This window comes from Nycticebus coucang, chromosome 8 (assembly GCF_027406575.1).
Source record: "Nycticebus coucang isolate mNycCou1 chromosome 8, mNycCou1.pri, whole genome shotgun sequence".
Classification (NCBI taxonomy): Eukaryota; Metazoa; Chordata; class Mammalia; order Primates; family Lorisidae; genus Nycticebus; species Nycticebus coucang.
In genome coordinates, this window is record NC_069787.1 from 81721986 (window position 1) to 81749842 (window position 27857).

General features: G+C 40.1%; 1 protein-coding gene across 2 annotated transcripts in view; it reads left to right on the top strand.

The window, feature by feature from the left end:
• The window catches only part of MLH1 (mutL homolog 1), a 55429-nt gene that overhangs the window by 6258 nt on the left and 21314 nt on the right, over positions 1-27857 (top strand). The window contains exons 4-13 of one of the 2 annotated variants that reach the window (XM_053600280.1): positions 3958-4031; positions 6496-6568; positions 7923-8014; positions 9461-9503; positions 9646-9734; positions 12032-12144; positions 14631-14724; positions 16861-17014; positions 23417-23790; positions 27206-27354. In XM_053600280.1, coding sequence (XP_053456255.1) covers positions 3958-4031; positions 6496-6568; positions 7923-8014; positions 9461-9503; positions 9646-9734; positions 12032-12144; positions 14631-14724; positions 16861-17014; positions 23417-23790; positions 27206-27354 — 1255 coding nt within the window. Of the gene's footprint in view, positions 1-3957; positions 4032-6495; positions 6569-7922; positions 8015-9460; positions 9504-9645; positions 9735-12031; positions 12145-14630; positions 14725-16860; positions 17015-23416; positions 23791-27205; positions 27355-27857 lie in introns of those variants that run through there. The other variant, XM_053600281.1, reaches the window with a different exon arrangement.

Genomic DNA, 27857 nt, shown 5'->3' on the forward strand with positions numbered 1-27857 from the left:
AAGATATGTGAACACAGATCGACTATTTGACGGTATTAAGGAGAAATTATTAATTTTCCTGGTATTTTTATTAATTTTATCATGGTTTTTTTTTAAGTGTTTATCTTTTAATATATACTGAAAAATCTGTGGATGAAATTATGTGTCTTAGGAATATGTGATATACAAAAATAGATAAAAATATTTTAGTAAGACTAAACTAGGATCTTATATTTTATGACTTAATTCCTCGTAGATATCTTTTCACCCAACGTAGGCCTACATAGTGTTTTATGGCTACGTAGTATTCTATTACATGTATGTACTGTAGTTTGTTTAAATGATTTACTGTTGAAAATTTATGCTTTATGGAACCTTTTCCCATTTAAGGTTCTGATGAATATTCTTTTTTTCTTTTTTGAGACAAGAGTCTCAAGCTGTCGCCCTGGGTTGAGTGCAGTGGCGTCATAGCTCACAGCAACCTCAAACTCTTGGGCTTAAGTGATTCTCTTGCCTCAGCCTCCCAAGTAGCTGGACTACAGGTGCCCACCACAATGCCTGGCTATTCTGATGAATATTCTTATACACACATCTATGTTTTGTTTATTCCCTTAGTATACATTTATAGCAATACTATTCCTAGGTAATGCATATTTTAAAACTGTATTAATTTCCTATTACTGCCAAAAAAATTGCCATTAACTTAGTGGCATAAAACAACAGAAATTTACTATCTTGCAGTTCTGGAGTTTAGAAGATTTGGGTCTCACTGGACTAAAAATCAAGGTTTTGGCAGGGCTGTGTTCCTTTCTGAAGGCTCTGAGGGACTAGACAAACCTTTCATAGTAGTTACTTTGGAGGCAATGAAAGTGAAGATGGGAGAAAGGAAAAGAGCTTTCATTTCGGGCCTTTCTGTAGTTTCTGAATTTTTAAAATTATGTATGCGTATTACTTTAATTTCTAAAAAAAGCAGCTGTGACCCAATCACTGTAATCTAGATCAATTAGATCAAACCAAAGTGGTCTCAAGTACTCAAATTGTTCTTGGCAGGGACAGTTTCCAAGAGACAGTTCACCTTGAGGTTGCACCTCATTTTAAGTATGCCTCAGATCAAGCTCTAGGAATGCAGTTTCATTCTAGCTTTGGAATGCCCTGTGTCAGTTTCCAAGCCCATGTTCTCTTGGGGCTTTAGCCTACGTGTAGGATATCTTTGGAGCAGTTATTTCACTATATTACACAGGGAAGATTTATTGAGGGACTTCTGTGTACTAGCCATGGTCATCAGTACTTGGTATGTATTAACTCTTACTCCTGATAATAACCCCACAGAGTAGGTTCTTCTCTTACACTGTTTTACATGAGGAAACTGATAGAGGTTAAAACACATGGGTAGGCACAGTTGAAAGTGGCATAGTGAGGAATAGAATCATGCTAACTTCATAGTCTGTCCTCCTGTCTATTTGCTCCATTGCTGATGGAGCCCTGAAGCAGCAAGACTATCTGCTATGCTGTGTGTAGTGGCATTCTCCCATCCTGGTTTAATAAAATATTGTTCTACTGTGCATTGTTAATGTCCTTCCTTACTCAGGCCTCAAAATCATGTACACCTTTTTAATGATGAAAATTAGGGTTGGGTGTGGTGGCTCAGTCCTGTAATCCCAGCACTCTGGGAGGCCAAGGTGGGTAGATTGCTTGAGCTCGGAAGTTCCAGACCAGCCTGAGCAAGAGCGAGACCCTGTCTCTAAAAACAGCTGGGTGTTATGGTGGACAACTACTCCCAGCTTCTTGGGAGGCTGAGGCAAGAGAATCACTTGAGCCCAGTTTGAGTTTGAGATTGCTGTGAGCTTTGATGCCACATCACTCTACCTGGGGCAACAAAGTGAGACTGTCTCAAAAAAAAAAAAGAAAAAGAAAAAGATTAGCTGAATTATATAAACCAGGGACATCCAGCTAGCACCTGGTCATCTCTGAGCCTGAGTGTGTTTCTTTTAATGAAATGAACCTCCTGTGCTAAAATTCACTTCTGGGACACTCACACGACATCATCATAGCACAGTTCCTGGGTTGCATTGTTAGATACTGTAAAGTCCTTCTTATGTAAAGAGATACAGATCCCAAAGATCCAAGAAACCATTCTTGGGGCCATGTGTGGTGGCTCACGCCTGTAATCCTAGCACTCTGGGAGGTCAAACAGGTGAATTGCTTGAGCTTAAGAGTTCAAGACCAGCCTGAGCAAGCATGAGACTCCATCTGTACTAAAAATATAAAAACTAGGCCAGGCACAGTGGTTTATGCCTGTAATCCTAGCACTTTGGGAGCCCAAGATGGACAGATTGAGCTCAGGAGTTCTGAGGAAGAGCAAGACTGTTTCTACTGAAAATAGAAAAACTAGCCAGGCCTTGTGACAGGCACCTGTAGTCCCAGCTACTCAGGAGGCTGAGGCAAGAGGATTGCTCAAGCCCAAGAGTTCAAGGTTGCTGTGAGGTACGATGATGCCACGGCATTCTACTCAGGGTGACAGAGTAATAAAACTGTCCCTCAAATGAATGAATGAATAAATAATTAATTAAAATTAAAATAGAAAAACTAGCCAGGCATGGTGGCAATCACTTATAGTCTCAGCTTTTCTGGAGGGTATAGTAGGAGGATGGCTTGAGCCTATGAGTTTGAAGTTACTGTGAGCTATGATGACACCACGGCACTTTACCCAGGGCAACAGAATAAGACTGTCCAAAACACCAAAGAAACATAGAAACCACTCTTGGTTTATAAGAAGGAAAAAATGGTCATGAATTTTTAATGTTTTGTGTTAATTGCATTACCTTAAATTTATGTTTCTAAACATGTAATTGCTTCTATAAAACAGTTTTGAGTAATAATATCCAGTACTGTCTATTTTGAATGATTCCATTGTCTATTTCTGAAGGCGTATTTTTAAATTATTCAAAGACACGTAATTGAGAATATCAAGAGACCACATCATAATGTAGCAAACCTGCTGACTTCGGGTGGTTGAGGAGAGAAGGGAACACTGACGCACTATTGGTGGGATTGCAAACTAATACAGCTTTTTTGGAAAGAATTATGGAGAATCCTAAAAGAGCTAAAAGTAGACCTTCCATTTGATCCCATAATCCCATTGCTAGGTATCTACCCAAAAGAAAAAATACCATGTCATCACAAGGACGTTTACACTTGAATACATATAGCAGCTCAATTCATAATCACAAAGATGTGGAAGCAATTCAAGTGCCCATCGGCTCAAGAATGGATAAATAAACAGTGGTATGTATATACCATGGAATGCTGTTCAGCGGTAAAAAGTAGAGACTTCAAATCTTTTGTATTTACCTGAATGGAGTTGAACATTCTCCTTGGTAAAGTATCTCAAGGATGGAAAAGCAGGCATCTCATGTACTCAGTGCTAGTACATACTTTGAAACTAATAGATGAACAAATAGAGAAAAACAATTAAATTCAAGAGGGGGGAAAGGGTAGACGGGGGTTTAGTAAGCTCCCACCTGTTGGGTACATTGTAGGGGTATGGGGCATATTTCCTGGGTGAAGAGTGCTGCAACTGGTACTTTACCCTATAAACACAAACAGTGTAGGCTAATTGTATGTACCCTTATGTCAATCAAAAATAAATGCATAAATAAATGAGAGAATATTTTTAAGCATGCTTACAGTTCTCCCACCTTAGCACAATTTCTGTTAACACATTAATGGTTTGGTGTTTTTTTTCCTTTTGGGCTTTTTTATGTATATTTTCTTCTAGTTCTAGTAATCATGATACAGATTGTTTGATAGCCCTTATTTTTAACGTGTCTTCGAAATGAATGAACAAAGTGCTCATTGTTGCCACATGCTAATACAAAATGGAAGAGGCAATTTAGATAACCTGTCTGTTCTGTGAGGTGACAGTGGGAAACCCAACAATAAATTTTTTCTTTCTGTATATGTCCCTTTCCTCCATAGGCTTTGGCCAGCATAAGCCATGTGGCTCACGTTACTATTACAACCAAAACAGCTGATGGAAAGTGTGCATACAGGTAGAATGCTTGCTTCTTTTACTCCCATATATTCATCCTGAAATGTGCTTTTTGCCTGGATCTCAGAGTCATGCTATCTAAACACCAGTATTATCTTTTTTTGGCTGAGATTTTGGTAAGTTTTCTTTGTTCCTTATGAATAAATTGATAATCCACAAGGATGATTATTAGGTATTGCTCTTACTTCTTTATTCTTATAAAATGTAACATACTACAGGTACCTAGCAAAGTGTCTGTTGCACATAGGTATTCTAAGTAAATGGTAGCTGTAATGTTACTTCTGCTTCTTTGGCCTTTCAGCAGGATATTGCTTTGGGCTGGTTACAGGGCTGTCACTAAGATGCTGAAGGCTCACCTTTCCTTAGCTGGCCCCTGAGCCATCAACTCCCTGCCACTTGTGGTTACTGATACTAGCTTCCTTTCCTGGGAGTGGCTGCTTGCCTGGCTGTAGTGCTACCATAGTTTTCAGAAGATGAAGAATGACTTTGGAATAGGACAATAATAGGATTTAAGGAATCAAAATTGTACCTTTGTTTTTGTGAGTACTGGCCATTTACTAGTTGAAAATTGATAGAAGTACCTAATTTGTGCCAAAATGGAGAATTCTTTTTTAATCATACAGATTGTTTGTAAATTAAAAGGGAAAATAGCTTCAACAAAGGGCACCTCTGCCTGTTTCTTAGACTTCTTTAACAGATAAATATGTGAAGTAAGGGAGATTTCAGAGTGTACAACACTGATACTAGGGGAGTTTGACTCTGTATGTATAGAATTGCCCTGGAGTCACATAGGCTGATAGGATTAAAATCCTCTCTCACAAAGTGGGGAAATAATTGTAAGTTAATGTCTTCCCTAGGTAGCCTGGGACACAAAATCCCATTTTTTGATCTCTGGGATTGTGTTATGCTCCTGCCTGAGACCTCAAGTGGCTCTCCTTCCATGGCAGGATGAAATCCAGAGTCGTCATCATGGCAACCAACACCGTCCAGTGTTCAGTTTACGGCAACCTCAGAATCTTGCCTCAATCTTCCAAGTAGCTGGGACTACAGGCTCCCACCACAACACCCAGCTATATTTTTGTTACAGTTGTCATTATTGTTCAGTCAGCCTGGGCCAGTTTCAAACCTGCCAGCCCCAGTATATGTAACTGGCGCCCCAACCACTGAGCTATGGGTGCCAATCCCCAGTGTTCTCTCAGTCGTCTTTTCTACCCTCTTTTCTCCATACATTCCCAGTTGCCATATATTTTAAAGCAGTGGTTCTCAACCTTCCTAATGCCATGGCCCTTTAATACAGTGTGGGTTGCCACCCACAAGTTGAGAACCACTGTTCTAAAGTCTCTGTGTCTTTGTTTATGTTTTTCCTTTCTTGTGTGGTCTTTCCTGCTGTCTCCACCTGAAACTACTTTTCCCTGAAAGCTGGATGAATTGTCATCTCTTCTAAGATGCTTTCACCCACTCTCAATTCCCATTCCAGGCTTAATAGTTCCTTTTTTAGATCACTTGGCACAGTGGTCCCCAGTCGTTTTGGCACCAGGGGGGCGGTGCCTGTGGCTCAAGGAGTAGGGCGCCAGCCCCATATGCCGGAGGTGTGGGGTTCAAAACCCAGCACCGGCCAAAAACTGCAAAAAAAAAAAAAAAAAACGTTTTGGCACCAGGGACTGGTTTCGTGGAAGACAGTTTTTCCACAGACTGCAGGAGGAGGATTATAAGAATCTATAAGCAATTGATTTGTTGTAGTCACTGTGTAGTCAAACTTCCCTGCTAATGATAATCTGTATTTATAGCCACTCCTCAGCAGTAGCGTCACCACCTCAAATCCACCTCAGATCACCAGGTATTAGATTTTCATAAGGAGCAAGCAACCTAGATCGCTCACATGTACAGTTAGGGTTCACACTCCTGTGAAAATCTAATGCCGTGGAAAGGAGGTAGGGCTCAGGTGGTGATGCAAGTGATGGGGAGTGGTTATAAATACAGATGAAGCTTCGCTCCCTTGCCTACCACCCACCTCCTGTGCAGCCCAATTTCTAACGCGCCCAGCCCCGGTACTGGTCTACAGTCTGGGGTTGGGGCCACCACTCTACACTTAGATAAAAATCTATTCCTTTCCTAGATAAGAGCTTTCTAAAACCTTTCTTTATTACCAGGACGTCTACAGGCCTCATATATGGTAGCTCTGCAATAAATGATTGCAAAATTACTGAAAAATTTTTGTTCTGTTAAGCAGTGGCAAAACTATCATTTGATAACTGCAACTAAAAAGTGAAATTTGCCAGATATTCTTAATCTAATTAGAATGATTATAGAATAGTAGAAAAATAAACAGGAAAATGATACATAATTAAGACAGTATATAAGATGGCTATATTTTAATCTGTTGTTGGTGTGATTTTCTTTCCTTTGGATAAGTATCTGTCTCTGTTTCTATTGGATACTAATAATTTCATGTATTTTCTCATTAGAGCAAGTTACTCAGATGGAAAACTGAAAGCTCCTCCTAAACCATGTGCTGGCAATCAGGGAACCCAGATCACGGTAAGAGTGGTAGATAGGAGGCAATTATTGGAAAAGAACTTTGTATAAATATTGAAATAAAACATAAAATTGTCTCTTGAGTTTTCAGAGTAATAATAAAATCAATTTTAATAGCTCATAGAGGCCCCAAGATAGTGCCTTCTAGGCAAGAGAAGTGATCACTGGCTTCTATGGCATGGCAGCATGCCCACCCCTTGTCTTTTTTTAAGTGGGTGGGAGATTCTTTATTGGAATGGCAGAAATCAATAAATAGTAGTTGGGAATGAAAGACGATTAAGCTTGGCTCTAGAAGATGTAGGTTAGAGCTCCGGCCCTGTCATTCAGTGTTTGTGCATCCAGAAGCAAGTTACTTAACATTCCTTCCCCTTAGTTTTCTATCAGATGGAACAAAGAATACTTGTTCTATTGCTGTAAAGCAGTATTCTTTAACCTTTTTTATCTCATGGCACACTTAAACCTATAGTTAAATTTCCATGGCAAACTTAAATTATGTTGATAAAAACAGAGTTAAAAAGAATATACTTACTGTGCTTTGAACTTCTTTTGAAAATAATTTAATTAATGATCTTTAAAAATTTTCGAAGCTTACCTAAGATCATCTCACAGCACACCAGTTAAAAATCACTGCCTTAAAGGGTGTTCAATGACACACAACTGTATAGTCAGTAAGAAGCAAGTCCACCATGCTGCCTTACGTCTGTAGTGCCTCAGTTGGTCTCTTCCCATTCTGTGCTTCCTGAAAGCACCCTGCAGTAGTGTTGTATATCCTGCCCCTCCACCGCTTGCACCAGCTAGAGCATACCTCCTTGAAGGCCACTTTAACTTGTCTAGTCCCCAGGCACGATGAGACATGCAGGAGGCAGAAAAGAGAGTGTGCTTCACAGTGCGTGTTAAGACAGATCCTGCACGAAGGTGGCCACAGTGTGACTTTTTAAGAACTGCAAATGATCTCAGAAAGTTTTTGATTATTCTTTGTTTGAAAAATATTTTTGAATGCCGTGTGATATTATAATTGTTTATAAATTTACCTGTGCACTCCACTAAATCATGTGCTCTCCTGAGCAAGATTGTGCTTTGTCTTCATATTTTTAGCACACATAAAAAGCCTGCCATAGAGATAGCCCCCAGTACATATTTGAGAAATCAGTGAGTAGTATATGTGGGAGGCAGGAAAAACGTCCTTTTATTCCTTTGTTAATTCTAGCCTATGCCTTGCTCCCTCCCCCAATCAGAACTATGCTGTTGGTAATATAATTGGATCCACTACCTTAATACCTAGCTTTAGCTGGACAACTTGGATCTTCATTTTCATGTGCTTCTATGGATTTACAAGAAAAATCAATCTTTTGTTCAGGTGGAAGACCTATTTTACAACATATCCACCAGGAGGAAAGCTTTAAAAAATCCAAGCGAAGAATATGGGAAAATTTTGGAAGTTGTTGGCAGGTAACAGTCCCAAATCTGGGAAATGGGTCTCTGAGATCTGTCACAACAGGAACATGTTCCAGTGCTTATTGAGAACAGTTGCTGAGATAGGTGGCGAATAGCAAAACTAGCTTACACATTATTTCTAGTCAAGATTTAGTCACCAATTCAGGTCTTCCTGTCATCTGCCCAGAAAAGAACAATTGGTCTTTATATCAATGAGGGTTCTTTGGTGGCAAGCAAAACAAACTTACTCTAGCTAACCTAATCTGAAAAGAAATGTATTGGGAAGCTAGGAGTTGCTTATCAAGTGGAAAAAAGTATGGACATCTACTCCTTGGATAGGACAAGAACCAGGGTGGCTTCCAGGACTTGATGTTGCAACCCTGTTCTAATTGTTTTCATTCTTTTCCTAACATTGCTTTATGGTCTTTTTGCTGGGAGAATGCATTTGGTTGACATTATCATGTATTCACATCTGTAGGGAGAAGGTTTCTTGATTGGCAGTGTTGCTAGGATGCATCAAGTGGAATGGGATAGAGGTACCCTGTTTCCCCGAAAATAAGACAGTGTCTTATTTTAAGGTGTGCTCCCAAAGATGCTCTAGGTCTTATTTTCAGGGGACGTTTTATCTTTCCTGTAAGTAGGTCTTATTTTCGGGGAAACAAGGTAGTTTCCCAGAGGAAGATTAGAAGCTGTTTCCCGAAGGAGGAGAGGGGGTCTAGGACAAATTAAAATAACATCTTACTCTCCTGGTACATGTGGCTCCAGGACAGGCTGTCTGAACCCACATGTCCTTGAATTGTTATAGGGATGTATTAAATATTTTTCAGTATTTCTGAAATGAATTAAATATTTGCCTGTAATGAAATGGTAGGGAGCTCATATATCAAATTGATTTTTTTCTGAAATTACATAAATCAATGTCAGGATATTCATTATCTGAAAATAATGATAAATATAATCTGAAAAGGCATTCTGGTTGGCTATTTTGGCTCTAGATATGGTAAAGTGAGATATTGATACTTAATAAATTCATTTTGGTAGACATAAGTCTTCAGTTCAGGAGGTTTATAGAGGGAGGACAACCAAGAAAGAAGGGGCTGTAAGAAGCCAGTGAAGAATGGGGTGTGGTAAGGGCTCTGAAAGAGAAATGAGAGCTGAGTTCATGGTGTCCTTCAGCCAGACCTTTTGGGACACTGAAAATAAAACTATAGTTTAAGAGATTGTATTGAAATATTCTTCAGTCTAGTCAGCAGCCTATAAAAGCAGAGAATAACTGTCTTTTATTTGATTCACATTACATAAGTCACATTTAGCACTAATATATTTCTGTTGGTAAAATAGGATGTATCAAGATGTTTTTATTTGGAACTTCACAAATCGATTTAACTAAAGGGGGCTCTGACATCTGTTGTGCACTTGGCTACTGTCTGCTAACTCTTTAATTTTTTTTTTCTTTTCCAGGTATTCAATACACAATTCAGGCATTAGTTTCTTAGTTAAAAAAGTAAGTTCTTGACTTACGGGGAATAGTTTTGTATAATGAAAGGGAAAAGGGATTTTTTTAATAGTTTGCCTGTGGAGATAAGGTTTATGATGTTTCATTTACAACCGTGAAACAGTAAGTCCTTGTGTCTTCTGTTTATCAGCAAGGTGAGACAGTAGCTGATGTTAGAACACTACCCAATGCCACAACTGTGGACAATATTCGCTCCATCTTTGGAAATGCTGTCAGTCGGTATGTTGTTAACCTATATACAAAAAACATCTTTTTCATTTCTTATCTTGGTTTATCATTATATCATGTCATTTTGGAATCCATCAAAATAGTACCTGCCTTAACAGTTTGCTTTAGTCAAATACACAAGCTTGTTTTTATGCTTCAGGTTCATGAATACAGTCATTATTTCATGTAATCAGTGCTTTCTAGGTGGATGATATCTTATAGATGCTATGTCTATAAATCAGTATGTTCTCTTTAAGGGGTAGTCCTCAAAGTATTTATAGTGTAGTAGAATTCTTTTACCCTTCAGTGCACCTTCTTTTCCATGTATTTCCATTATTATCACTTTAGGATTGCATTTAGTTATCATTGAACATTTATTATTATTATTATAATTACCACTCATATTGCAGGCTTTGTGCCAAAAGTTATGGATATAAAGACAAATAAAATATTTCCTGCCCTTAAAGATTAGATTTTCAAGTGTCATCAAATCTTTTCTATTAAGAAAAGCCTAAGAGGGGGAATTGCTTGCATTATAGATTCCTCATTGTACTCCCTTCCATATGTGGTATCTACCATTTCCATCACACATTCCTAGCTAAATCTCAGGATTTTACAAAGCCCAAGTGCCTATGTCACAATCTTAGGGGGAAAATATTTAGACCCTCCCATATGCCAGGCGTGCACCAGGTGCTGTGACTATATAGATGAACGAGACAGTCCCTGATTTCACCTTTGACAGAAATCTAAAAGCAGCAGCAGTTGTCCCAGAACCCAGATTTTACTTTGAAGAGTAAATTATTTATTCCTTGAGCCAAATGAAATTTCTGACTAGGAAACAACCAATTTGCTTTTAATTACCCTTTTCTTTCTAATTATTAATGAATTAATTTTTTTTTTTTTTTTTTTTTTTGCAATTTTTGGCCGGGGGCGGGTTTGAACCCACCAACTCCAGTATGTGGGGCTGGCGCCCTACTCTTGCACCACAGGCGCCACCCTGAATTAATTTTTTTGATTGTGCTCCCAGAGCGAGCTTTTGTAGTGTAACTTTTAAGAACTATTTAATTAAATTTTAAGATTCAGAATCAGTAGTTATGAAATTTCTAGGGACTGTATGAGATTAGAAATCTCTTGGAGCAGCATTTCCAGAACATTAACCTTTGGAGGAACCTTTGGAACGCCACGAAAGAGGAAAGAGTTCAGTGTGTGGGAAATGCTGCAAGCTGTACCCTCTACTCAGAAATTCAGAGCACATATTACTGCATGAAAAGCTTCCCCCATCCATTCAGCAAACCCTTAGTGATTGCCTGCTGTTTACCAGGTGCTATGCTATGTGATGGGGATATAATAGTGAACGCAGCAGAAATGATTTTTGCCCTCAAATGACTATTTGGAAAAACACGTGAAATAATTATGCCTTTCATTAGCAGCTGTGATAGATGCTTCAAAAGAAAAATACAGGGCAGCGCCTATGGCTCAAAGGAGTAGGGCGCTGGCCCCATATACTGCAGGTGGTGGGTTCAAACCCAGCCCTGTCCAAAAACTGCAAAAAAAAAAAGAAAGAAAAATACAGTCAATCAATGCAGTGAGTGATGGGAGATTTTCAGGTGCCAGAACGAGGGATAGTCAGGGAAGGCTCGTTGAAAAAGTAATGATCTTTGAGATATGAGAGATAAGTAGGAATCAATTAGCTGCCCACTAGGCTAGGAGTAGTAATTTCCAGGCAGAGGGACTGGCACATGGGAAGGTCTTCCGACAGAAACGTGTGGCTTATCTGAAGACCTCTTTTTTACATATTAACCTCCGTTCCCTAATAAACACACTGCAGAGAACACCACACTGAAGCCACATTATGGTGTTATTTGGTATAGTAATTCAGCAGAGATGAGTTTTTGGAATCCCATCTTTGGGATGTAGTTACACAGAAGTTTCAGCAAAATAAGGTTTCAGAACTTAAACTCATTGTGTATCCTAGTAATCTCCTAGCAGTGCCTGGCATATAGCATAAGTGCTTGAAAACACTGATGGGAAAGATAGGTGAGTACGTAGATGAATGGGTGGATAGACAGATGATAGAAGGGTGGATGGGTGATCCCAAATTAAACTTAATTACCTAAATTTACCTTACTTAACTGACCTTAATTTACCTTAAAAAACCAAATTAATTGGCCTTAACCAAGTCTCTGGGGTCCTCATTTGGCAAAGTCAGTTTATGGGAAGGAACCCTGGGTCTTCCGATTCCGATTGTTTTATAATATTCGAGTCTGTGGGGTATTTTCAAAAGCTTCAGAATTTTTCTTTCTAACCAGAGAACTGATAGAAGTTGATTGTGAAGATAAAACTCTAGCCTTCAAAATGAATGGCTACATATCCAATGCAAACTATTCAGTAAAGAAATGCATCTTCTTACTCTTCATCAACCGTAAGTAAAAAGGAACCAAATGGGGAAATGCATTCACAGAGAATGTTATGAGACCCTGGAAAAACTTTCTAATCCACAAGTTTAATTATACACAGGGAAACCACATTCCACAGTTTGATTTGATTAGGAAGTATTTATAAATTTTTGTTCTAAGTCTATCCTTAGCCTTTTGATATGTGCTAATTGCTGGCTATTCTCAGGTGCCAGAATGAGGGATAGTCAGGGAAGGCTCATTGAAAAAGTAATAATCTTTGAGATATGAAGGATAAGTAGGAATCAACTAGCTGACAGAGATTGGTTCCCAACTCTTAAGAGAAACCCAAGAAGAGGGTGTCATAGACCCCTGTCAGCCAGTACCTTTTTCTCACTTCGTGACATCCGAGAGTTTATTTTACAAGCAGGCCCTAGGCAGAGCCGGGCAAATCAAGGCCACTGTTTGAAATTCCACAGCAGGACACGGTGGGGGGGGGGTACCTTGGGTATAGATACTGTCACTAAGGTAAGTGCTATGACCTTTGAGAGTTTTCTTTTTAAAGAATGAGATTTATGGGCAGCACCTGTAGCTCAGTGAGTGGGGCGCCAGCCCCATATACTAAGGGTGGTGAGTTTGAACCTGGCCCCAGCAAAACTGCAACAAAATAGCCAGGCGTTGTGGCAGGCTGCTCTGGAGGCTGAGGCAAGAGAATCGCCTAAGCCCAAGAGCTAGATGTTGCTGTGAACTGTGATGCCACAGTACTCTACTGAGGGCGACAAAGTGAGACTCTTTGTCTCACTTTTGTGAGTCTCTTTAAAAAAAAAAAAAAATGAGATTTGTGATACAAAGTACAGCTCTAGAAATTAGGGAGGAAATTAAATAAATTTGGATTTTTCTCAAATTCTTTTGCAGTCCTGTGTCTCTGCTGACATGTTTTTTATATGATAGGTACTTAAAAGTAATTTTGCATTCTGTTTCTTATAACATAATTGTATATTATAAGATTTTGAAGTGACAGAGCAACAATAAATAATCCAAAATACAGTCTAGTTCAATTTTTCATTTTCCATCCAGAAACAAGATACATCTCTCCATGTGTTCAATTTTCATTATTTTTTATCTTATGAGTCCTGTCTGTATTGTTTTAAAGCATCTTGTAATAATTTTGTAATTTTGTTTTGTTATTGGAAATGGTATGTTGTCTCCTTCCATGTATAGCTATAAGTATCTCAAAATACACATGTTTACAGCAGTTGTTGTAAACTCAGAGTTCTAACTCAAGAGTGCAGGAACTATGAGGAGAGAGCCAGTCATTTTATAGACACATTCTATTAAACTGATTTATATTAGCAGGATTTTTTCCCCACTTCATTAGGAAGTACTTAAGCCTAATGATGAAAACAAATCTTGGACTGGCCTCTTTTGGGTTTCTGTGGGGGCTGCCTACCACGGTCTCTGCATTCCCATTAGCTACTCTGTTCACAAGAGCAAAAAGAGGTCAGACTCTTGTGCATGCCATTCAGTTGTCTGCATACTGTCACTCAGGTGGCAGGGACAAAGAACACTCCTATGGTTTGCCTTGAGTTCAGCAATCTCAGCTGAAGGGCTCCAGCTTGCTTTTATCAGAGGCTCATGCCTACTCTAGGCCTATGTGGTCAGGACATGTGTTACAGAGAACAGTTACATTATTAAAGGAACCACAAATGTGGTGAGCGCTCAAATAATAATGGTCTCCTTGTTGACAAAATTATAGCCACTCTTCTTGTTGGAAATAATGATGTCACTTACCCCTGACTACAAAAATGCAGGACTGCAGATCATCAGCAGATCATCTAAAATACCTGTCCAGCTAGAAGGGAGAGCTGTGTTTTCTGAAAATACATCTTTGATTTCAGGCTTCTTTCTTCCAGCCTTTATTGTTTTCTACTCTCTCCAAACTTGCCTCATTTCCCAAATTACCTTAAACACACATACAGATATCTGTACTGCCTAAAATTCTGGAAAACTCATCCTTCATTACTCACCATGGATACACACTGTTGGAACTCCTTGAGCAGAGTTGGTTGCTCCCTCATCTCACCATTTAGCACAAACACCTTTATAACAGTGCTGACCACCTGGAGTGGGAATTAGTTTGTTCACCATTATAGTATCTCCTAGAACTTGGTGTATGTGGTAGCCAGTATGTATTGTACAATGAAAAGTCTAAGAGCTGATGTCATACATTCCACTGTGCCAAGAAAGGGCAAGCTAGTCCACATGAGCTGATTGAGAGGAAAGGATATGGGAGGCAGAATTTATTGCCCTATCACATTTTCTGCTTGGAAAGTTCCAAGCCCATGGTGAGATGCTGGGAAATGGTAATAGGTAGAGAGGGCCCTTTCTTTCCAGAAATCTAATGTACACATCACTCCAGAGGCCTTCTGAGGCAATGCATGGCTCGATATGAATGTGCGCTATGGACCTCACCTCAGCACTGTTTTGAACTGGTTACTTTCTTTTTATTTTTTAGATCGACTGGTAGAATCGACTTCCTTGAGAAAAGCCATAGAAACAGTGTATGCAGCTTATTTGCCCAAAAATACACATCCATTCCTATACCTCAGGTAATGCAGCGTCAAACTCCTCACCTAAGACTCACAAGGGATAGTAATTCTGTGCAGCTCTCCTCTTTGAAAGAGACGGGCTAGGGTCTTTAATAGCCCAATCAGAGCAAATCCCACATACTAGTGCCAAAGGATGTTCTGTCCCTTCTCACAGGTAAAAGGCATATTATTCACTAATTTAGCAGAACCTCACTGAGAGCCTCCCATGTGCCAGCCTCCTTTGTGTTGACAATACAATACAAAGGTTAATAAAATGTCTTATCCCTTCAGGAATGGATGATATCCTGTGGGTAGAGTAGTGACAGAGATTGCTCAAGAGGCTCTGAATATTATTTCTTCTAGGGTCAGTCGGGAAGCCAAACCACTTTTTTTTCTTCTATGAAAGAGTTATCTGCTCTATGGAAATTCTTATCTTAGACTGCCCAATGTTGATGAGTAAGAGTTTCACTAAAATAATTTAGCGGTCATAAATAATTTAGCATTCACAGTAAACAGACCAAACCCCATAATATGTGTTTGAAATACAGAGTAAGTGTGGGGTACTCCTACTCTAACAGAATTTATAGTCTAGGGGCTGATTGACGGAAGAGGTCTTTGCATTGTTGCTGGCTGTGCTACTAGCTTGTTTATTTCACATTCTTAGTATTTTTATCACTGTATGAAAAAAGATTACTCTCTTAGTCACAGGGCTTATTTGTATAAGGCATGATTCATACTAAACTGTCTTAAATCTGAAACCCTTACCCTCTGAATAGAAATTGTTAGAAAGAGAGTTAATTTCTTTTTGTTCTAGTCATTTGTTTTGTTTAAGAGACAGGGTTTTGCTTTGTCATCCAGGCTGCAGTGTAGTGGTACAACCAAAGCTCACTGCAGCCTCAAACTTTTAGGCTCAAGTGATCCTCCCACCTCAGCCACCCAAGTAGCTGGGCCTATAAGTGTGAGCCACTGTTATTGGCTCCTTTGTTCTAGTTTTGATTGAAGGAGAGGAGTGTGTGTGTATAAAAAATGTGGTTAAAGATAGTTTTTACATTAAATGTAAATTTGTTGACTTCCTTATGTTTTCCCTTGCAAAATAATAAACTAGTCAAGTTATCACTTTTTTCTATCTCTCCAGTCAGTCCAAACAGGAGATAGAAACCGCATAACATTTTGAATAGGGAGAGTTTAATATGAAGAATTACAAATGGGGGATTAGAGAAATAGGGCATTGGATAATAAAAGATGAAGAGACAGAAAGCCATTACCGTTGGGTTGAGATAGAATCATGTCACCACACTCTCCCCTACCCCCTGACTGAGATGTAGACTGTGTTGAGAGAATGCAGCTATGGCTCCTAGCATGGTAGAGAAGTTGATGAGATAGATTTGCTGTCCTGGTATCACTCTGAGGGCATGATGGGAGAACTGCCCACAGAAGGGGCCACATACTGTCAGCCTGTACAAAAGAACTTGTAGAAGTCTGACAGAAACAAGTGCACCCTAACTTGGCATAGAAACCCCTTCTCCAATGTCCACCCAGTGCTCTGTTCACAAAGCTTCACAGTGCAATGCTCTGCTACCACAGAGCAGGCAGTAAAAGATAGACTTGGAGTGAGCAATAAATTGATAACCTGGATGGCCTCTAAACTGACTTTTGCACTACATTTTAATGACAGAAAGTGCTCTTGCATATATTCTTGTTTTGACCCTTATATAATACTGAGAAGTAAGTAGCAAGCATGTTCATGATTATAGATGAAAAACCAGATCCAGAGAAGTTAAGTGACCTGCCCACAGTTACATAATAAGAAATTCCACTAATTCTAAAATGAAGATAATTACAGCCAGCATATAATAAATGTGCCAGGGACATGCAAGGTGCTTCACATGAATTTAGTCCCCATCATAAGCCTGTGAGATAGGCAATGCTATTATGTCCAGTGTACAAATGAAGACACTGAAGCAAAAAAGAATGGTGTAATTTAAACCCAAAGCTGCACAGCTCGTAAGTAGCTGAGCCAGTATTTGGACACAGTCTCTGAGATTTGATCTGGAGGTTTTGACCACCGTGTTATTTGGCTTCCCTAAATTTTCTGGCCACTACACATACAATTTTTTCCTACCAGCTGAGGTAATTGTTGTCTCTTTTTTCTGCCAGTTTAGAAATCAGCCCCCAGAATGTGGATGTCAATGTGCACCCCACAAAGCATGAAGTTCACTTCTTGCATGAGGAGAGCATCCTGGAACTAGTGCAGCAGCGTATTGAGAGCAAGCTTTTGGGCTCCAACTCCTCCAGGATGTACTTTACCCAGGTGAGGGCATTTCTCATCCAGCTGATTCTCTGGTGCCTTTGCCACTTTGAAATGTGCCCTGTCAGACATGAGAGCCCAGCTTTTTGACTGTTACTTTAGAACTTACTTTGTAAGTATTACTTTGGCAATTTTCTTATTTTTATTTATTTAGAGAGAGGGTCTTCCCATATTGCCCAGGCTAGTCTCAAAGTCTGGGCTCAAGCGACCCTCCTGACTCAGCCTCCCAAGAAGCTGGGACCACTGGCATTTGCCACCATGCCCGGTCCTGATAATTTTCTTTTAGCAATATTTTATTTTTGAAACTAATTATAAAGGTATTGTGCTATTATTCCTGGGCTTGGAGTTGTAAGGTTTGAGCTTCTTTCCTATTTTGTCTCCATCTGAAAACTTAGACCAGTGACTTTCAATTGGTGTGCCATGAGAGGATTGTAAAAATTACTGTGTTATAGTAATTTTTAAAGGTAATTAATTAAATTATTTTCAGGCCGGGCACAGTGGCTAATGTCTATAATCCTAGTACTATGGGAGGCCAAGGCAGGTAGATTGCCAGAGCTCAGGAGTTTGAGACCAGTCTGAGCAAGAGTGAGGCCCTATCTTTACTAAAAATAGAAAAACTAGCTGGGTGTTATGGTGGGTGCCTGTAGTCCCAGCTACTCAGGAGGCTGAGGCAAGAGGATCACTTGAGCCCAAGAGTTTGAGGTCAGTGTGAGCTACAATGCCACAACACTGTGCTGAGGGCAACAAAGTAAGACTGTCTCAAAAAAAAAAATTATTTCAAAATAAGTTTAAAGTATAGTAAGTATATTCTTTTTCTTTTTTTACTCTTTTTTTTTTTTTTGGTCAACATAATTTAAATGTGCTGTGGAAGTTTAACTACAGGTTCAGTGTGCCATGAGATAAAAAAGGTTGAAAACACTGCCTTAGACGAAATTCCTAAGAAATAAGCCATCTGAAAGTAGAATAAGGTGCTTCTTAAATGTGTTTTTCTGTACTGAAGATGTTCAAGAGGAAGCTGGTCCCACCTACACAGGGCAGAGTTAAAGGGCTGGGCCCCACGGAAGCAGTGGGAAAGGTGGAAAGAGCAACAGCTTTAGTGTCAGAGCTGACTTACAGCCATGTGAGTAACCTTCCCTGGCCTCCATGTCTTCTGTCTACCTCAGTGAAGACAGAACTGGTCATCCTTACATCCAAGGACAGATACAAACAGCAGGTGAACAGTGAACAGAAAATTTCTGGTTCAGGGCCTCGCACTATATTTATCATATTATAGTTGTCCAGGATAGAAGTGCTTATAATTCTAAATTACTTCCCTTCCCTGGGTCTACACTTTTCCCATCTGTAAGATAAACAGGTTAGATAATGTACTCTCCAGTCTCCCCTCCCAATTCTGAGATGATCTGATTACCTTTATTCAGGGTGAGAATGTGTTCATCAGAAGCACAAAAGACACTGAAACTAGAAAGACAGAAATATATTCCCATTAAATTACTCTGGGTCATGCAAGCCGAAAGTGGGGCTTTTGTGAGACCCAGTTTCACAGAAAACCTTTTAAATTACCAAGCAGATGAATGATTTTCATAAGAATGTTCCATTAATACCCATATGGAAAGAACCCAGGTGGGATATGGTATGGGCTCTTAGCATGAGATGGTGCCCCACCAGCCCTGGAGCTCGTGCACCTGCAGATTGTTAGGACCGTGAGGGACTGAGTCCTCATAGGATGCTACTGGCAACACCTGACAGGGGTATGTGGCAGGTAGGCACAAAGAAAGAAAGAAGGGGTTGATGAGTTTGGGGGACTTACATGAGTCTCTTGTAGAGATGATAAGTGCACTAGGAGAAGTTTTCATCAGAATCCTAAAAAGTTTAGATTTTCAACTTGGTGGGAACTGATGGGATCTGATTTGCATTTTATAAAGAGCTCTCTGGTTGCAATGTTAGAAATGGTTTGAAGATGAGTGAGATGGAAATTGCAGTAATTTGGGAGAAGTGGTGAGGACGTCAAGACATGGGAAGGAGCTTCATTCACTAATAGTTGAGAATCTAGAATTGCAGGACCTAGAAATGGGTTAGCTGGTGTAGAGAGAGAAGAAAGGCCCAAATGTGATGAAGGTGCAGAGCGTGTGGTCAGGGTGACAGCCCTTTGCTCTGTTCCAATTGCGGTCCGAAGGAAGAGATTTGGTAGAGACTGTGGAGTCTGTGGCTTCTGGAAAAAGAAATTCTCAGCATCCTCATCTTATTATCCTGGATGAATCAGATTCATTTATTTAGATTATATTTTATTTTCTGGAGTTTTTGGCCGGGGCTGGGTTTGAACCCACCACCTCCAGCATATGGGGCTGGCGCCCTACCTCTTTGAGCCACAAGTGCCACCCCTTACATTTTATTTTCTAGTAAGACTCTCATAGTCCTGACCAGTGTATCTTCAGAAGGAAAGTACGTTTCTGAATCAGAGGCCTGTCTGTGTCTGTTGGTACAATGATGGCAGCTTTTTAGACTCCTTGCTGCCATGAAATATTGCTGTGGGTGGTGAAGTCCAAATTGAGAGCTGTCCCTGTTCCTAGAGGGTATTTAGATCCTCTCCCTGCCAGCAGCAGGTCACACTGGCTCCGACTTTTTGGCCATGGAGCCATCTTTCTGCTCACCAGCTTGTGTCTTGTCCTCTAATGCCCAGGGCCAGCACATCAGAACCCCTGGTTTGCAGTGAATCCATTTCATATGAAAATCAGGAAGCCTAGGATTCTTGTACATTTGTTCCAACTCTGTCATATTAGACAAGGTATTTCACTTTCCTGGGCTTTAAAATTACTATCTGTGAAGTAGTTACATTAATTTCTGCTTCCCAAAGCCCACCTATTGGTATTGTAAAGGCAAATGAAGTAAATACATTTCAAGGATTTTAAATTGTCTTGGAGGCAAGACTATTTTTATGAACAGAGTTGCAATTTCATCTAACTTTATTATAAATAGTTGTAAACACTCATAAAGTAGTTAATACAACAAATATTTCCATACTTCTCACCCAACTTCAATAGCCATCAACGTTTTATCATATTTGTGGAATGGAGTATTTTAAAGCACATTCCAGACAATGATTTCTTCTGCAGTGCCTCATTCATCTAACAATATTTTTTTCCTTTTATAGTCACATTTTTTTTATAACTGGTAAAATGAATAGTAAGTACATAATTTAATACCCAGTCCATATTTAAATATCACAATTATCCAAAAAAGATATTTTTATGGTTCAAATCTGTATTCTCTCAAGTTCTACTCATTATATTTGATTATGTCTCTTAAAAATCTCTTTTAAGTCTCTTTGAAGCTAGAAAAGTCACCTTTTTTTGTTTCCACTGGTCCTATATTTTCTTTCTTTCTTTTTTTTAATTGTTTGGGATTCATTGGGGGTACAAAGAATTAGGTTACACTGATTGCATTTGTTAGATAAATTTCCTCTTATAATTGTGTCCCACCCCCAAGAGGTGTGCCGTACACCGTGACCCCTCAACTCCTCCCTCCTTCCTTCTCCCTGTTCCCTCATTCCTCTATCCTCCACCATGTATTAGGTCATCCTCTGCCTTCATATTGGAATTGAGTACTTTGGAGTCTTGCTTCTCCATTCTTGTGATGCTTTACTGAGAAGAATATGTTCCACCTTAATCCAGATTAATACAAAAGATGTAAAGTCTCCATCTCTTTTAATGGCTGAATAGTATACATATACCAGAGCTTGTTAATCCATTCCTGGTTTGATGAGCATTTAGGTTGTTTCCACATTTTGGCGATTGTAAATTGAGCTGCAGTAGTCTAGTGCAGATGTCCTTATGATAAAAGAATTTTTTTCTTCTGGGTAGATGCCCAGTAATGGTATTACAGGATCAATTTGAGTTTTTTAAGGATTCTCCATACTTATTTCCAAAAAGGCTGTGTTAGTTTGCAGTCCCACCAGCAGTGTAAAAGTGTTCCCTTCTCTCTACATCCATGCCAGCATCTGCAGCTTTGACACTTTGTGATGTGGGCCATTCTCACTGTAATTAGGTGATATCTCAAGGTGGTTTTGATTTGCATTTCTTTTATGATTAGGGACAATGAGCATTTTTTTCATTTGTTTGTTAGCTGTTCCTCTGTCTTCTTTAGAGAAGGTTCTATTCATGTCTCTTGCCCAGTGATATGAGGGATTGTTTGCTCTTTTTGTTGTTGTTGTTGATTAATTTGAGTTCTCTGTAGATCCTGCTTACCAAGCTTTTGTCTGATTCATGATATGCAAATATCTTTTCCCATTCTGAAGGTTGTCTATTTGCTTTGGTTGTTGTCTCTTTAGCTGTACAGAAGCTATTCAGTTTAAGTCCCATTTGTTTACTTTTGTTGTTGCAATTGCCACTGAAGTCTTCATAAAATCTTTCCCCAGGCCAATATCTTGAAGTATTTTTCCCAACTTTCTTCGAAGATTTTTATTGTTTCATGCCTTAAATTTAAATCTTTTATCCATCTTGAATCAATTTTTGTGAGTGGTGGGAAGTGTGGGTCCAGTTCAGTCTTTTACATGTGGTTATCCAATTCTCCTAGCTCCATTTTTGAATAGGGATTCTTTTCCCCAGAGTATGTTCTTGTTTGGTTTATCAAAGATCAGGTGGCTGCAAGATTTTAGTTTCATCTCATAGTTTTCTATTTGGTTCTAAATATCTGTACTTTCTATTATGTCCCAGCAGGAGGCGCATAATGACTTGTTATGGCATTATGGTGATAAGATTTCATCCCTAGATTCAGGTGGTGACAGCTTGATCCCTTCATTGTAAAGTTACTCATCAACATTTAGCTTAATGGTTTTACCATTCATTAATGACCAGTCATCTGTATCAGCTATTTAATTAAATTGCAAGATTATGATTTTCTGATTTTGTAATTTTTTCTGAATAAGTCGATTATAATTATTTTGTATAGAAGAACTTTCTCTCATTTGTTAGAAGTATTTGGTTATTCTGAAACATAGTTCCCCCTAGAAAGTAAGGCTAGACTAAATTCTGTACCACCGGTTGTCAGTTTTCAAAGTAATGAGTTGGTATTCTAGCAATTTCCAGTGGTGTTTAATGACTTTTTCCTTTCTCTGTCTCCTCCTCTCTTCCCCTCCGTCACCCTCTCCCTCCCTCCTTACTTTCTGTTTCTCCCTTTTAGGATTTTGTCATTGCTCTTAACAAAGGAACATTAATCAATTTTGTTCATTTTTCTTTTTGATGTTTAAATTATCCCATCTTAGTCCAGTGGAAGCCCCTTGAAGCTGGTGCCCTCTACCTTTTGACCCAATTCCATTAGTCTTGATCATTTCCTTGCTTCTGGCAAGACAAGATATTGCAGGCACACTTCGTACTTTCCCACCCCAATCCTGGAACTGGCCACTTCTCCAAGGAGTTCTGGTTCATTTTAGTGGAGAATGTTAGAGATGATAATCTGGGATTTGAGAGCCCTCATTGCTACTGGGCAGTCATTGCTTTTAGGCATTTCTCGTGGGCAGAACTGGGAAATATGTATATTTTTAAATAGACATTTGAATACTGATTGTCAGAAGCTAGGAAGAGGAGAAAATGGGACAGTGTTATTTAATAAGTCCAGAGTTTCAATTTGAGGAAGATGAAAAAGTTCTGGAAATGAATATAGTGATAATAATGTAAATGTACTTAATACCATTGAATTCTTGCTTAAAAATTATTAAAATGGTAGATTTTATGTTATATATAGTTTACCACAATTAAAAAAAAAAATTCTGGGGCGGCGCCTGTGGCTCAGTGAGTAGGGCGTCAGCCCCGTATACCGAGGGTGGCAGGTTCAAACCCGGTCCCAGCCAAATTGCAACAAAAAAATAGCTGGGCGTTGTGGCGGGTGCCTGTAGTCCCAGCTACTCAGGAGGCTGAGGCAAGAGAATCGCCTAAGCCCAAGAGCTGGAGGTTGCTGTGAGCTGTGTGATGCCACGGCACTCTACTGAGAGCAATAAAATGAGACTGTCTCTACAAAAAAAAAAAAAAATAAGAATCTTATATTGATATTTCCATTTCAAGCTTATTTAAGATTGTAAGGATTTTTGCTTAATTCTTGAATTTTATACTTGTAAACCTTTATATTCCAAAGTTTGGTCAGAATTGCTTCTATTATAATAATAACTCTGTGGGGATAATTATGCCTGGTACTACCATGTTTCCCCAAAAATAAGACATCCTTTGAAAATAAGACCTACTTACAGGAAAGATAAGACGTCCCCTGAAAATAAGACCTAGCGCATCTTTAGGAGCACACCTTAAAATAAGACACTGTCACAGGGTAGTTTTTTTCCAATACTGCTGCTCCATTTGGGAACCTGCACATGTGAGCCTTATATTTTGAGTCCCCCCAATGCCTTTTCTTTTGATACAGACTTTGCTGCCAGGACTTGGTGGCCCCTCTGGGGAAGTAGTTAAATCCACAGCAAACCTGACTTCATCTACTTCCGGAAGTGGTGACAAAGTCTGTGCCCATCAGATGGTTCGTACAGATTCCCGGGAACAGAAGCTAGACGCATTTCTGCAGCCTCTAAGCAAGCCCCTGTCCAGTCAGCCCCAGGCCATTTTCTCCAAGGATAAGACAGATGTTTCTAGTGGCAGGGCCACGCAGCAAGATGAGGAGATGCTTGAACTCCCAGCCCCTGTTGAAGTGACTGCCAAGAATCAGAGCTTGGAGCAGGACGCAGCAAAGAGGACTTCAGAAAGGTTAGAGACGAGAGGACCTATTTCCAGCCCAGGCAACCCCAGGTATGGTCTTTGAAAAGTGCCACTTGCTTCCTTTGTTCCATAATAAAACTGCTTTCTAACTTTGGCTTTCATGAATCCTTTGCATTTCTCTCTGCCTGACGTGCCCTCTGCCTCCACTAGGACAATGCTATGGCCTTGTCCGCTGTTTGCCTTTTACCATGACTTGAGAGTCACTTGCTGTGGTATGCTTTGAATTAGTTTAAAAGTCCAGAGTTCCAGGTATTAGTTTTGGAGTAGTAGTCCAATTGAATGAAAGAAAATTCTAAAAAAGGTAAAAGATTTATCTTTTATTTTTAGTAACAAATTTTACCAGACGTGGCTACAGAGGAGAAGCCTAAAATATAGAGAAGATTCTTTTTCATCCTACCCTAAGCTGCTTTCTTTTTTTTCCAGAAGAAACACATTTTCTGAATCAATTTAGAAAATACCCTGAAGTATGCAAGTTAGCAGTGAAAGAGAGCTAGAGGAAAGAAGAATAAACAGTAATAAAGACTTGTCAGTTTAATTTTTAGCATTTCCAGGATACTCCCTGCAGGTACTCTAAAACATTGTCTCACTGATCTCTGTAAAGTGGACATTCTTTATTTAATGTGTGCTCATACTAAACCTGAAGCTCATGTGGCCTTTGTCCAAGGCCACAGTTGGTACATGACCACCAAAACTCATGACACTAAATGGCCATTTGTACTTGGATGAGTTACTTAACTCCAATTTGCTCATTTCTGAATCAGCAAAGCAAGATGACTTCCAAGAATTTTTCCCAGAAAATAATTGAGGAAGCTAATGATACAGGACAGGTGGCACGGTGGTGCCCCAGCCAGCTGAGCTGAGCTGAGCTAGAGGACCTGCCGCCTCCGCCTTGGCCATTTTGGTGCAGCGGCAGTTGGCAGAGGAACCAGCGAGCTGGACGGTAGGCAAGGGGGGGGCTCCCACTCCCACCCCCACCGGAGGCTCCAATAGCCAAAGGAACGGAACAACTGCTAGGGAGACACGGGCCCTCAGTGTCTCCTTCCCTTTACTCTTGTGACTGAAAAGGGAACCCCCATTTCCTATGCCTAGATCAATTTCATATAAGTTTCCTAGGCCTCAAATCCTGAATGGACACAGTCCATTCATTAATACATTCATTTACCTTGCCCCAGCTGAAGGATCTATGTCCATTCATTGATACATTAATTCACCTCGCCCCAGCAGAAGGAACTGTGTCTATTCATTGATACTTTTTTTTTTGTAGAGACAGAGTCTCACTTTATGGCCCTTGGTAGAGTGCCGTGGCCTCACACAGTTCACAGCAACCTCCAACTCCTGGGCTTAAGCGATTCTCTTGCCTCAGCCTCCCGAGCAGCTGGGACTACAGGCGCCCGCCACAACGCCCGGGCATTTTTTGGTTGCAGTTTGGCCGGGGGCCGGGTTTGAACCCGCCACCCTCGGTATATGGGGCCGGCGCCCTACCGACTGAGCCACAGGCGCCGCCCTATTCATTGATACATTTATTCACCTTTCCCAGCTGAAGGGACTGTGTCCATTCATTAATACATTCATTCACCTCACCCCAGCAGAAGACTGTGTCCATTCATTTCCTGGCCAAGGAACCCGTGCACCTGTATATACCGCTAGATAGAGAGAGACAAAAAGAGCTTTTCTCCCTGATTTGGGTTTTCTCTCCGGGAGCTTTAGTGTTTTTGTATTCTTTTCTGTAAATAAATTCTGTTTTACCACCAATCTGTGGTCCGTGGATTTATTCTTCAAATCACGAAGACCAAGAACCTGAAATTCTGGTATCACTAATATTTATTGAGCACCTACTGTGTCCCAAATACTTTGAATACATTCTCTTATTAATGTTCTTAACAACCTTACAGGAGAAATAATTATATTTGTTTATCAGTTGGGGAACTTATTTACCACATGGTAGTCAAATTTATTTTTTTCTTTTGTCTTTTTTTTTTTTTTTGAAGCAGAGTCTCACTTTGTTGCCCTCCGTAGAGTGCTGTGGCATCACAGCTCACAGCAACCTCCAGCTCTTGGGCTTAGGTGATTCTCTTGCCTCAGCCTCCCAAGTAGCTGGGGACTACAGCCACCCGTCACAACGCCCAGCTATTTTTTTGTTGCAGTTTGGCCAGGATCGGATTTGAACCCGCCACCCTTAGTGTATGGGGCCGGTGCCCTACACACTAAGCCACAGGCACCGCCCAGTATTCAAATTTTTTAAAATCTGAGATTAGATTGTATCACTCCTCTGCTGAAAATTTTTCAGTGACTTCCCATTATACTCGGGATAGAATCTAAAGCCCCCATCCCACCTTCCCTTCATTCCTTCACTTTCCTTCCCACTCCCAGCGCTTTGCCTACATGCCTCTTGTGGCTGATCTGAAATGAATGAGCTACCTACCCTCTTTGCTCTTGCTGTTCCTTTAGCCTAGGAAGACTCTGGCCTCTTGTCACTCAACTCTCAACTCAATGTCCCTCTTGCCAGAGGCCTTTGTCCATTTAGTCTAACATTCGCTCTCCTCTCATTTCCCCATTGTTCTATGTGTTGGCTCAGCAGCCATAGCACAGTGGTTACAGGGTCAGCCACATATACTGAGGCTGGCGGGTTCGAACCCAGCCCAGGCCAGCTAAACAACAATGACAACTGCAACAAAAAATAGCCGGGCATTGTGGCAGATGCCTGTAGTCCCAGCTACTTGGGAGGCTGAGGCAAGAGAATTGCTTAAGCCAGTAGTTCTCAACCTTCCTACTGCCGCGACCCTTTAATACAGTTCCTGTGGGTCATGACTCACAGGTTGAGAACTGCTGGTTAAGCCCAAGAGTTGGAGGTTGCTGTGAGCTGTGATGCCACGTCTACCGAGGGTGGCATAGTGAGACTCTGTCTCAAAAAAATAAAATAGAAAAAAAAAACAAAACCTGAACCCATTGTTCTATGTGTTACCTTGTTTTTTTTTTTTTTCTCACTGTGTTTATCACTACTTATAATGATCTTCTTTCTATTGCTGTGTCTCCTACTGGAAAGTAAGCATGAGAGCAGGAGTGCCTTGTCTGTTTTCTTCGTTGCTGTATGTAGTTGGTATATAACAATGTCTGCTAGATGGATAGATGGAGGAATGAATGAGACTTGACAAGACCAGCTTACTTGTTCAAAGCCCTGCAGCTCTGCAGGAGCAAGCTAGACTCTAGATTCCTGCTTCGTGCAGCTGCACGGCCAGCTGCTGGGATCTGAGGGTTGTCAGATAAACAGTATCAGATAAGCAACAAACTAATTTTGCTGGCCCGTACCACACAGGGATCCCTCCGTAGCTGTATAGAACCAGCACAGAGCAGTTGCTCCCTGCTCCAAAATGCAACTCCACAAAATTTGGCTAAGTTTAAAAAAAGAATAGTAATGATATATTCCAGTTCCTTTTCTTTATTGCAGAAAGAGACTTCGGGAAGACTCTGATGTGGAAATGGTGGAAGATGAGTCCCAAAAGGAAATGACTACAGCCTGTACCCCCCGGAGAAGGATCATTAACCTCACCAGTATTCTGAGTCTCCAGGAAGAAATTAATGACCGGGGACATGAGAGTACGTAAGTGCTAAGTCTTGCCCGGGACTCTGAGAGCCTAAACTGCTAACATTAAAGTTTTGGAAATGCAGAAGGCATTCAGATTGTTAGGGTGCCAACTATGATGCGCTAGGGAAACCTCTCTTCCTTTACTAACTCAAAATAGCATCAGCTTAAAAACATTTTTCATTTGGGAAAAAGGGGAGAAAAATCTGTATTTGTTTCAATTAGGATTAATTGGTATTCTCATTGAACTATAGGAGTCAGAACAAGTCAGTCATTTTAGTGATTTTCCGTTTGTTTCTGTTTTAGCAAAAAGCAGAATAATGATAACCAAAATTCTTATCCTGTGGACTAAACAGCCTGTGTTATTGCTAAAAGTGCATAGGCTTGGGAGGAAGCTGTGAGTTCATATCCTGACCACTTCTATTGTGTGATCTTAAACTCATGGCCTAAACTTTCTATGCCTTGGTTTTTTTTCTCCTCATCTATGAAATGAGATTAATTTTACCCTTGAAGATTA